Source organism: Barbus barbus (assembly GCF_936440315.1).
Source record: "Barbus barbus genome assembly, chromosome: 27".
In the NCBI taxonomy this organism is placed as follows: domain Eukaryota; kingdom Metazoa; phylum Chordata; class Actinopteri; order Cypriniformes; family Cyprinidae; genus Barbus; species Barbus barbus.
In genome coordinates, this window is record NC_136755.1 from 17,579,272 (window position 1) to 17,592,706 (window position 13,435).

The following is a 13,435-nucleotide window of genomic DNA, read 5'->3' on the forward strand; positions in this document are numbered from 1 at the left end:
ATTGCCTTGACAGCTAAAATAATAATAATTATTTAATTTTAAATCAGTTATTTTAATTTAATTTAATTTCAAGTAATGAAAATGTTTTTTATGGTTTTAATTAGAGTTTTTTTTTAAAAACTATAATGACCCTGATACATAAATATATACATAAATGTGCACACGCCCTGCGCACACACAAGCAAAGACATCATATAAATGTTTCACTACAACCAAATATTAAAATGTATACCCAGAAGCTGAATGTGTCAGGCTTGTCTTGTGTTTTGTTCCCCTTGTGCTCCCTTATGCCCTTATTTGGTCCTTCCTGTTTCCTGTCCTCGTTTAGTTCCAATTATGCTCATTTGTTTCAACTGTGTTTTAGTAATAACCTAGTGTTCTTAAGCCCTGTCTTTCCTTGTCTTTTTTGTTCGTCAAACCCCCTTGCTACGTGTGTGTTTCCTGCTTGTTACCTGTGTGGCTTTATTTGGATTAATAAAGACTGTTGTATGTGAATCTCCTTTGTCTCTGTGCTCCTTCGTCTCCAACACAGTAGCAGAGCATGACAGAAAAAGGCGATTTTTATCAATATTGCAGATAAAAATGATGATTCTTGCAATATTTTGCCACTACTCACTGTCATGGTACAGGCTTAATGGTGAAACCAGATGCTATTGTAAATCTTTATTTTGAAGCTAATATTTGTCTAAATCACTTTCAAATGAAATATGATTTTCAACCGAAAAACAAAATGACCTTATCTTGGGCCTTGAGCAGCCAGCAGATGATTCAGAACTACAGAAAACATATTAATAACATTATCGAGAAGGTGACATGGCTGCTAATATAACACCTACGAAGTGCCTATTAACAATGCCTGAGGCGACCAGACCGAGCTTGTCACATAACAACGAACGCAGGAACGTTTGACTAATGCATCCTGCACAGCATATAAGTTCAACGTAAGGCTCTCGACTGATTAAAGATTCAACGTTAAATTGAAATCTGCAAGACAAGCTAACAGATAATTAATGCTCTGAAGTAAAACTAACATCTCGCTGAGAGGCGGCCCTGATTACTTCAACATGCCACTCTGTAGCTCCAACACCCAAGGCTTAGTGCTGTTTGGCAACATAAATGTTTACTATCTTAAGCTGTGAAAACCACGCTCACTCATGCAGCGCTCTGATCAACAGTTAAAAACACATTATGCCCACTTGCGTAGCTCGCAGAAAACCGTTTCCAAAACACCCAGGCAGTAATGAAGCCGTAATTGAAGGTTTTGGTTTCAGCGTGGAATATTTAACAGACAGAGATCATCAATTTTGATTTTTTTCCCCCTGACCCCCAACCATTTGCAAGCAAGGATTCCCCTACATACTTGTATTGACTGCCTGGGGCCAGCGGGGGTGGTGGGAGCCGACAGGAACATGAGGTTTGGGTGCATGCTCTGAATAATGCATCTCTCAGACCAAACCTGTCATTGTCTGAAATATTGCCGGCATCATTCTTTGTGACAGAATAATGAAACATTAAAAAAAGGCAGTGGAGTGCTGCATTTTTAACAGAGGGCTCCAGAGCTCTGCCCTACAGATCAGAGCCGATGGAGAAGGGTACAATATATGTGCACGTTCGTGTATGTGTTTTCGTGTGGTGGTTTCCCTTTTATAGAATGTAAAATCTGAAGTGATTAGGGATCCTAAGGATCAGCGAATGTGCATCTCTAATAATTACTGTTTCTTCAACACAGTAAGACAATCTTTCCTTAACTATTTACTGTACATACTGTCCATCTGGGAACTGTTTTGTCTTAATGGAAGCATAAATCTAACAGCTAATTTTTTATATGGTTTATGCATAAAATAGGAAAAATATCTGACAGTGGATCTTTTCATCTTTTTAAAAAGACTAAAATTCTGATTAAAAGTTATTTAGAGCGAAGGACTAAGATTAATCTTTAAAAAATAATACTTTTACTCAGAATTGAAATTCAAATTGATCAAGTGACCGTTTCTATCAATCAGATTGAATATTGGTAATAATATTTCAATATTGGTAATAAGCACAGCTGTTTCCAATATTGGTAATAATATAGAATGTTTCTTGAGCAGCAAACCAGCATATTAGAAAGATTTCTGAAGAATTATGTGACACAGAAAACATCAGCTTTGCCTTCACAGGAATACATTTTACAATATATTAAAACAAAAACATTTATTTTACATTTTAAGTTTTATTGTATTTTTGATCAAATTAACAGCTTTGATGAGCATAAAAGATTTCTTTAAGGAACATAAAAATCTCACAGACCCTAAACTTTTGAATGGTAGTGTATAGAAAATCTGATTTATAATTGTATACATTAATAAATTTTTAAAGAAAAATTATATGTAAAATAAGTACTGTAAATCCAGCAAATGTATACATCGTATTTGTCATCACTGCATTGTAGTCACTGAATCTCTAGAGTTCTATCTACACTCACATCTGCTTATGCACATTGCCTCCGGAAATCTGCAGTCAGTGCAGGAGCTATGCTTCATGGTATCACTAAAAAGAGGCACAAAATTCCCTTCCTGAATCTTCACAGTCAGTGAACCTTGATGGTGGAAAGATCTTCCCAACGGCATCGGAACCACAATCCCTTTTTACCTTCAAAAAACTCCTCAACTCCTTCATGAGCACTGCACTTACAGCACTTAATACAGTACTATTCTGCCTGTACTCTTTTCAATTCTTGCAGTGTTTCCCGAATCTAGCGCATACTTTTATACTTTTTCCAGCAACTGTGAAACTTTGTATCACAGTATTGTCTCTCAAGGATGAATGGCTTTGTTACATTCCTCCTCATTTGTAGATCACTTTGGATAAAAGCATCTGCCAAATGAATAAATATACAAATCAGGCACTTTGGTTTCTAGACATCGGTATTGGACATTAAATAACCTATATAGGTTTGACCACCAGTCTTGTGTGACAAAAAACTACTCTCAGCAATGGCAATGCCAGTTTTTATGATTCTTTCCCAGTCTCAAAGGATTGTGCATGCCATTCTATGCCCAATCAACAGCCACCAATAAAACCAGCAGTCCGGTTTCACAATATTTTAGGAATCAATACACAAAGCTGAATTTCTCTGGCTGATATGATCTGCCTCCATGCCGTTTTTGAATCTGACAAAACAAAAGCTTTTATGACAACCGTAAGATATTTATCTCCACTCCGACACAAACGCTCAGCCCAGGCTTTGTTCTACAAGGCACTTTAAGCTTTTAATCGTTCCCTCTCTTGGCCTGGATGTTTGACGATACTTCAGGTGCATGATAATGGAATGCTCCCCCTCCCAGCAGGTGTCCACCATGTAGAGGCTCAGCAGCATCAGCACAAACTAGAATTATGGATCTCCCGTCCTGGATTTCTTCTCTCTCGCTCTCATTTTTTCACCCTCTATTTGTGTTTTTCCTTCTTCTGCTCTATTACATTAACTTGTTTAACTTTCACACAGAGTGATTTGAACTAACAGAACTGCTGATGACCAATGTACACTGAACTCAAACAGGACTAATTAAAGCAGCACTCGGTTGCACAGTATTTTGCCCAAGACCGCATTTATTAATTTTTTTAAACACATTATGTGACATTTGCCTGTTAATTGAGCATAATGGATGCAGATAATGTTAAGCGGATATCACTTTGAAAGATAGGCATGGTTTACTAATTATTTGTTAATGTAAAAGTACCTCAGCCCTTTTGCAATTCCAATCATTACTAATGGCTTGAACTGCAGCTCTGGGGAACAAGACAAATTGCTGCGACAGTTTATGTCTAGATCTCAGGTTCTATTTACCTGGGGTTAAAATCCATCTAAAAACCTGAACAATTACTTTGTCCCTAGGACCTGCAGGTTTGCGCACCATTCAGAATTGAATTTAGAATGCTTTTAAAATGACAAATTAATTCCTGCATTTAAAATTAAGGCAACTCTTAAATGGCAAGTTTACTCAAAAAAATTCTGTCACAATTTACTCCAAACCTTTATGGCTTGCTTTCTTCTGTGGAACATGAGAGAAGATTTGGAAGAAAATTTCATTGATTTTTTTTGTATTTTAAAAAAAATATATTTTTGGTCTAAGAAAGAATATCATACAAGATTGGAATGACATAAAATGTGAGTAAATATTGACAATTGTAATTTTTGGGTGAACTATTCCTATTAATTTCTGAATTTTGTCCAAACATTCTTTTGGAAACCAGTGCAAATATGCTTGTTTTCCTTGCATTTACCTGCTGGTACTGATATTTTTTATTGCTGTTGGTTCTAGTAAGAAAAAAAGCAATGCCACAATCTGTATCCCACGCATTTGACAGAAATACTTTAGAGTATAGTAGAGAAATTTGAGTATGTCAATATTTATGTTTAGAACTGAACAGGCAGGCAATATTTCACAGTACCTTTAGTACTACGTGTACATGTGCCAATGTTTAATATGGCATGGCGAGTTCAATGGTGTGATGTATGCATTTCTGGGGCTCACCTCAGCTGCTGACTATTCATTTTCATGCCTTTTCATTTGCAAAGCTATCATGTTTTTCACTTTTCGTTTGCTTTTTATGAAGGCTTCAATTGAAATGACATCTATCTCATTTAGGACCTTCCATCAGAGTGCGAGCAGTCCAATGACCTGAGACGGGCCTCGAGGGAGACATCACATACAGCTCACATAATGCCAAACAATGTTTGTGAGGGAGATCCAAAATCCCCATAACAGTTAAACCGACAGCAACGTTTACAGAGGAGGGTTTTATTTTTTTTTGTCATGATTTCTATCCTTTCAGCACCACATGCCTCATAAAACCACAGCTTTCTGGGTACAGGACTGAGATAGCGAAGTGGCTTTCTTTTAGGATGAAAATGAACGCTGAGACTAGAGACCGGGACTGGGAGGTTTGAAGTGGTTTCTCATTTCACATTACACATTTTCATCTCTGTACTATTTTCCAACTGGAGTCTGGTTCATAGGCTGTCAGCAAACATTTCAAGTCTCCCTGGAATACAGCAGGTCAAGGATTCTGGGTGGCACATAACTACTAACAAATTCTGCATTTGCTTCTATACTTTTAAAGGTATAGTTCACTCAGAAATGAAAATTCCATCATTTTTTTACCCTCATGTCGTTTCAAACCCGGATGACATTCTTCTGTGGAACACAAAAGAAGACATCTTTCATGTTCTACTGCAGAGAGAAAGTCATAAGGGTTTGCGTGAACTTGCTTTAGGTAGCTTAAATATAGTTCTGTCATGACAACCCTTGGAGGGATTGGCATGGCAATGTACATGACAATGTTAATGTATTTGGTCTTGGCGGAATAGGTCTGCTACGCTGTTGCTGCTGAGGCAGAGCAAGTACCAAGACTTGCTACTGCCAATACATCCACAACATGCTGCTGTGAGCATGTAAGAAATACTGCTGCTGCAAATATAACATACATGAAATAACCTCCATATAGCATACATGAATCACTTTGTAGCAGATCTATACAGGTGGAGCTGGGGAAGGTGGAAGGTTTCTGAAGCACGCTGCTACAGCAAGCAGTAGTCATATATTTGAATTTTGATCAGTGAGCTCATTGGCTCACTGGAGAGAACCAATCAGCCGTGCCATGTAATTAGGTCAGACTGAGCTAGACCTATCGGACTGCACCATCTAGAGTTTCATGCCAGAACTCTGTATTTGGTTCTGTATAGTCAGCTACCCAGACTTCTTTAAATTATTAGCCAGTTCCAAAGCAGCTTCTCTAAAACTGCTGTTATTCACAGACGCTCTGAATCAGAGCTGCATACGGTACCAAAATTCATTTCAGTTCACACCCTCATCTCTTTTTCATCTGTTGGTTTGGAAGGTCTGGTCTTTGTGCAGTGACACAGAAACGCTGACACCAGAATGACTACGCTCTCAGACTGTGAAATAGTCTTACTGTGCAACACCTTGCTTTTAGACAAGTCCTCTTTTTTTTTTTTTTTTTTTTTTTTAAACAGATGGCTTTCAAGTATAAAAGAAAGACGAGGAAACTAGTTGCTAAGCTACAAACCTCTTGTCTAGAAAAGAGCTAATCAAATGTATAGAAATTAATACAGGAGAAGAGCATACTTTAACATAGTTCAGATGAGACCCTTGTGGAAAAAGAAGTACTCTTCAGCCAGGGCCGGAGTGGGACTCATTTTCAGCCCTGGAGTTTCATGCCTTAGACCAGTCCACTTTTGTGTTTTTTTTTCTACCGGCATTTTCAGTGCTGCCTTTGTGCTTTCTATTAGCCACTTTTACCTATATTTGTTTTGCTCGCATATCTATTTTTTTTTTTTGAGCAAGGTGCTGCTGTCAGGGGAGTCCTAAGATAATTACGTCGTCATTGCCAATTAACTTCAGAAATGGAAAATAAGGGACAATTGTGATTCTTTTGCTTTTATTCTTTAAGACAATAGTGTTTATTCTTTAAGAAAATGAGGGGCAGAACAAGGGATGCACCAAATATTTGTACTGTACCATAATACATATGTGCCACCACTAACCTATCTTTTTAATCTTTCTTTATCTACTAATTAAATTCCTTCTATCTGGAAAACTGCTTATGTTCGGCCATTATTTAAAGGGGGTGATCCAACTGTATTGGATAATTATAGGCCTATTTCGAAATTGTCTATTTTATCAAAGGTTTTGGAATCGCTTGTGAATGATCAATTAAAAGAGTTTCTTATAAAAATTATAAAATCTTATAAAAATGCCTTGTCAGCGTTCCAATCCGGTTTTAGGAAAAAACACAGTACATCCACAGCAATTATAAAAGTATTCAATGATTTAATGGTTTCATTGGATAATAAAAACCATAGTGCTGCTCTTTTTATCGATTTATCGAAGGCTTTTGATTTCATAGATCATGAAATTTTGAAGCAGAGGCTACTTGGTGTAGGTTTATCAGTAAATACTGTTGGATGGTTTGTTAATTACTTATCGGATAGATCTCAATGTATAAATATAGAGGGACTCACTTCTAGTACTCTGAATGTAAAGATCGGCGTACCACAGGGATCGGTCCTTGGGCCATTATTATTTATTTTATATATTAATATTATTGGGAATAACCTTGCAATTCAAGTTTTCACTTATACGCTGATGACATGGTGATTTACTCCTCTGCATCGACACTGGATCAGGCTGTGAGTCATCTTCAATCTGATTTTGATGCAGTTCAGGATATACGGAGCGATTTAAAACTTGTTCTAAATGCAGAGAAATCTAAACTTATGATGTTTCCAAAAAGAAAGTCTGCACATTCACACTCATGCTCAATTACTACTCTTCAGGGTTTGGAGATTGAAGTAGTATCTAAGTATAAATACTTGGGGTTTTTAATTGATCTTTCTTTTGGGCCTCATATTCAGTACCTTGTGAGAAAATTAAAGTTGAAACTGGGACTTTTTTTAGAGTCAAGTATTGTCTTTCTCTTGCAGCAAGGAAGAGATTGGTAGCAGCTACATTTTTGTCAGTGTTGGATTACTGTGATATCATATATATGCAGGCACCCAAGCATTGTTTACAGGCATTGGATTCAGTTTATCATGGAGCATTAAGGTTCATCACAAATTCAAAAGTTCTTACTCATTATTGTTTATTGTACTCTCGGGTTGGATGGCCGGCGTTGTCATCCCGTAGACTTAAGCATTGGTACTTATTTATATATAAAGTCATTTTAGGTTTACTTCCCTCATATTTACAGCAGAATATCTTTCAAAAAGGTATAAAGAATTATGGGCTTCGCTCACAGGATTATTATCTCTTAAGCATCCCTAAAGTTTGTGCTAATATGGGTAAACAGGCATTCAGTTATGCTGCTCCATTTGATTGGAATCAATTACAAGATAAGTTATGCTTAAAAGAGTTGGTATCACTAAATGATTTTAGATGTATTTTAAAGGATCTAGTTGTAGAGTCACCTGATTGTAAATATTTTGAGTGAATTGTGTATGTTTCTGTGTATGTAAACTAATGTATTTTGTTTTATCTTGGCCAGGACCCTCTTGTAAATTAGATTTTAAATCTCAAGAGTTTAATTCCTGGTTAAATAAAGGTTTAATAATAATGATAATAATAATAATAATAATAATAATAATAATAATGTAGGCTGTCTGCCTGCAGTTAAAAAGTTCTCAGAAATAATCACAATGGTTTTGTATAACCTATTTATGTACAATTATTCTGAAAATAATTTGAATGTCATACAAAACATTTCATTGGCCTGAGTAAATTGTACCATTATAGAATTTAGTGAAAATATTGTGAAATGACAAATGGCATGAAATTTGAAAGCGTAACAACTGAAGGTCTATGAAACAGTCAATCAAGCATTTTTCTTAAACAATGGCACTTAAAGTTTTGAACTAAAATATTATATAGCCTTTGAATAAATGAAAAAAAAAAAATCAATTAAGGAAAACTTAGAGAGTGTGGGCTGCTTCTGGTGCTTGGATTTGTACTTCAATAATGATGTCCAAGTTTAAGAATACGCTAGAATTTGTAATTTGATTTAATGTTTTTTTCTTAAGAGCATTAACTTACAATGAAAGATGTCTTCCCTCAGGTTGACTGAATGTTTTCCTAACTTGCTGGATTTTGGGCTCATGATCAATAAGTTGTTTGCGTTCGCCCCAAACTGATTTGGCAAAATCAAAACGCTGATAGTGAAAGTCAATTCCCGCAGAGGATTCTGCTTGGTCCTAAAGCCTTCCTTAAATGGCAATGTTCACAATAAAACAATGACTTGCGCAAAAAGAATGATTAATTATCAATTGAGAATTTGTTATTGATATGGTCTGGTTAAAATAATAATATGGGCTGCAATAAAATAATAAATAAAAAGAGTGGGGCTGCTATGCAGGCGGTCTAGGGGCAACATCCATATTTCAACCCAGTGGCATGACAACACCGGCCCTCTCGGCCAAAAAAAAAAAAACCAGACCGGCCCACTGGGAATCCTCCTGGTGCTCCCGATTAGACAATCCGGGCCTGCTTTCAGCATACTTTTAAAAAGAGTACTTATTACAGAAATAATATTCTTCAAATATATACTTATTATAAGTGCAAACTGAAATATTAACATTGCATATTAATTGTAATTAGTTAAAAATGTATTCAAAATGTATATTAAGTCCATTAGATGAACTTTTGAGTGCCTTTTTGACCACTTTAAGAAGATCTTAAGCACATCTTCATTTGTAATTTCATAATTACTTGTCTTTAATTATTGTCTTTGAAAACAACAAAAGACAAACAATGATTTAAAGTGTACTTTAAAGTAACCCAAGTAATAAACAGTCGGGCTAAGTACATTTACAGTCAAACCAAAAATTATTCAGACACCAGATCTAATTATAGTAATTATAGACACTATAGTTAATTTATGTAACTGAGTATAGCAAAATAAAGTGAACTGTGACATATTATACTCAAACATTCTTCATGCAGTCGACTAAAAAATTATTGGGTGTGTTGGAGCTCCACCTTCTTTGATGCACGATTTTTTTCGCTGGTTCATTTCTCATTTAATAAAGGTCATGCAGGAGAACAACATCTCCAAGTCACTAGCAACATAAATACACTGTCGAATAGCTGAGATGCCACAGATATATCTGCACCTGTACATACAGAGAGACTTTAAAGTTTCAGAGAAAGCATATAATTCCTAGAAAGAAATTGCAATGAAGCTTGGTGTCGATGTTCCGGAGTTATGCAAAAAGCGACGTAGAGAAACATCAGATGCAAGTTTTCCAAAGCCATGAAAAGAATGAGTAAAGATATAAGGTAGTAAGTACCAAATACATGTATTTAAAATAAATGTTACACTATACTGCTGCTGCTGTTCTTTCAATAAGCAAATTTAAAAAGGTATACTATAAATGAAATTCCAAAAGAACATACAATAATAAACCTTTGTTTTTGACAACACAAAAAATATAAAAACGTGTAATAATTGATCCAGTTTAATAAAAGACCTAGATACACAATCGTTGCATCGTTGTTGTGTTTAGGGCATATGCACGAGCGTCACGACACAGCAGTGCGGGGGTGTTGGAATGGTCGAAAACAGTATACCGTCGCTCAGCCTTTTCGAACTTCTTTCTGCCCCCAAACGAAGAACGAAAAATGTATACTTCGTTTGAAGTATATCGGGGCCTTTAAGCATTGCTTGGTAATTGGTTGACATAAATTGGTATTATCTAATTGTGTACTTAAATTTAACAGCTGATAGCTATTCAAAGTAATTCATTACATACCTTTCTAATCAAAGTATTTGACATTATCAGGATGAATTTGCTCTGACACAGTTTAACTTCGTCATATTTCATTAACATTTTCTTTTAACATTTCAATGTAATAGTGTCATATGTACAAGACATGATGAGGTATTCAAGACTTGGAATTTAAACTAGAGCTGTGTGTGCTTATTAACATGGTGTTTAAAACAATATTCAGACAAAAAGAGAGACACCCAAATAGCCCAAAATAATATCCCTGTCACAAAAAGCCCCAAGAAATTGTATGATAAACACACCAAACACATTAAATGCATAACTCTGTTATGTTTTGGCTTTGCTGCATTGTGAAACCATTTTGTTTCGTATTTTCAGTTACTCACCAAACTCCCTGGGTACAGAGATAGAGTACACACAGCTCTGTCCCGTTGTGTAGTTCCTTGGGAAATTCGGTGACAGCACGGTTCCTTCTGTCCCAGTGGAGCGACTTCCACATGGTGCTGTTCACACAAACACCCAGATCACTCATTACTTTATGCTTCAACATTCACGATGAACTGCTATTTTTGAGACACCAGCCTCGATAGAACTGATCTTGGCTAGCGAAGCATGCACAAGCCATTTTACGAGTTTGATTAATTTTGTTTGGTCAGCGGCAGCAGGCTCAAACAGTTTATTCTCAGAGATTCTCCTACATATCCATCTTTACTTGCAGACTCTACCTTGACAGCTGGGCAGCCCCCTGTTCCAGCCAGGCCTGCCATCATCACCCATAATGCAGGTAAGCGTGGAATAGCCCTGGAGGACGTAGCCTGCCTCACAGTAGAAGGTCACAGTGGAGCCCAGCTTGTAGTCACTGCCCAACCGAGTGCCATTCATCACATTACCGGGATCAAAGCATGACTCCCTCAGCTTAGCTGTGTGCAGAGAGAAGGTGCAGGGAAAGCAAGGGTTGAAAATCACTTTAGGCATAGCTTAGCTTGCAGAATGAACAGTTATTGGTTGAAACTGAGATTTCTTTACAACAAACACATTTGTATTCTAAGAAAAAGCCTTTTAGGGGGGTTTTGAAGCTTGTCTGGTAAGTATGAACTATGAACTGTAACTCTTAAAAAATTCTATGTTCTGAGGGAAAATACATAGATAAGAGTGAGTAAACAGACAGGATGTTCATTTTTGGGTGAACTACTTATTTAAACCATCAACTGAATACTAGTCAAAACCTGACTTCCCTCTGCAGTTCGATATTTGTGTAATGTATTTAATTAAAGGTTTAGACATTTAAGCTCTCGAAATGTCAGGGTCTACCTTTGTATTCCAGGTGGAAGCCGGTGTAGCTGACAGAGCCATCACTTCGAAAGGCCAGGTACATAGTGTTGGAGCTGCTCTCTATTCGTTCTGGAAGCTTGCTGTCCTGAAAGCTCCCGATCAGCGGGCTGTTGCTGTCCGGTCCATCGTAGATATACAAGAAGTCATAGTTGGGCTCTATGCTGAAGCTAGGATAAACGATCAAAGAGGAGTTTTCTGAATAGAGGGATCAAAAGCTAGGCTGTGATCTGGATATTCGAGTCCTGAGATCAACTTTGCAGACGGCAGTATAAAGTAAAACGTACAAAGCAAGTGGAGCCTGTTTTAGAATGATAAGGGAGAACAACAACAACATAAAGAAATTTTATTCACACAAGATTTGAAATCTCACACCTTCATCATGTAATTGACTCCTGTTTTACATAAAACCCTATTATTATTATTGGTATTAATAATGAAACAACAACCATAATAAAAGTGCTGATATAAATGTTAAAAATGTATAAAAATATTAAATATAGTATTATTTTTAAATTATGAAATTATTGATATTATTAGTAATAGTATTAAATAACATTTTCTAATACTTTTAAAATAATATTAATACAACTTAAAAAAATAAAAATAAAATATTGAATTAGGTGATTCCAACCAAACCACAAAACTACTTTTGGAAAATAGAATTACAAAAAGAGGAGAGCAGATTAAATTCCTGTCCTCCTAATTGCCTATTCGCATGCTAACTTGCCATTTAAGGTCTAGGTTGAGGTATGTCTCTGTATTGTCCATATTGCCTGCATGACAGTTGAACATCCTAAATAAATATCCAGGCTTTGAATGCCAGCATTCACATACTTCTAAAACTCCCAGCACAGTAACAGCATCTTAGCCATGCTCTGAGATTTCCAAGACAGAGAGCCCCATATATAAACACTTGCACCTTTTCATTTGCTGTAAGGTGTAATGATAAGGTCTCGCCCATCAGTGGAGTCATTTGCATGAGATGGATTGTGACTGAATCAGATTTACACCCCCCCCCCCCATTATGCAGAGAGCGAATGCTAAGCATGCCTTCCACATTTCACTGCGTCAGAATCCACTGCTTAGGGGTTATTATAGGATAATTCATACACAGGATAAGATCTTTTACACCACATTAAAAAAGCCATTAATTTCTGATAAACAGATGCATTGGGTTTTTCCCCCACTCCATACCCTCTGTAGCTGTCAATCAGAAAACAATTATTTCTGCGGTAATCAGGTTGATAGCACAAACTGTACTGTTGCTAAATAGACAGACACCCGGCTGGGATTACATTTGTAGTGTCGTTAAAAGAGGTCACTTTTTTCGGAGGGCTGGTGTGTGTGTATTGTTCATTTCCAATTTCATTGTGGACATATTTCATATTGTGGATTTTTTTAAGGAGAAAGAAGTCAGTAATGGACTGTGTAATGAAAGTATTTGAGATGGAACCGAACGAGAGCTATTTATTAGAAACCTGTTTGAGACATTGCCCTTCTGGCAGAACTCCAACATGCTTATTTACTCAGAGAGAGGAGAAAATTCAAATGAGAAAGAGGCTACTTCAGATGTAATGCCAACCATGAGAATGACACTACCTGCTGGGCTAGGTAAAAAAAAAAACGAACATAAAAAGTTCTTCATCATCTGTTTTGGGGCTGATGTATGACTTTAACTAGTAGCTGTGAAGGTTTTGAAAAATATTAGGCGCAGAAAACTCACAAAACAACCTCAAATGGCAGCTCCTGTTGTGATAAATGTTGTAAATTGTGACACACAGGCAGAACGGAAGATTGTTTTCGAGTTATTGCTGTCATTCA

The 13,435-nt window shown here is 36.5% G+C and overlaps 1 protein-coding gene across 1 annotated transcript in view; it reads right to left on the reverse strand.

Annotated features, from left to right (window-relative positions):
- The window catches only part of LOC306846787 (CUB and sushi domain-containing protein 3-like), a gene marked incomplete at its 5' end in the record, with an annotated part of 460,366 nt that overhangs the window by 103,627 nt on the left and 343,304 nt on the right, over positions 1-13,435 (reverse strand). Inside the window, 3 exons of the mRNA XM_079380399.1 lie at positions 10,669-10,785; positions 11,008-11,202; positions 11,594-11,781. Coding sequence (XP_079236525.1) covers positions 10,669-10,785; positions 11,008-11,202; positions 11,594-11,781 — 500 coding nt within the window. The remainder of the gene's footprint in view (positions 1-10,668; positions 10,786-11,007; positions 11,203-11,593; positions 11,782-13,435) is intronic.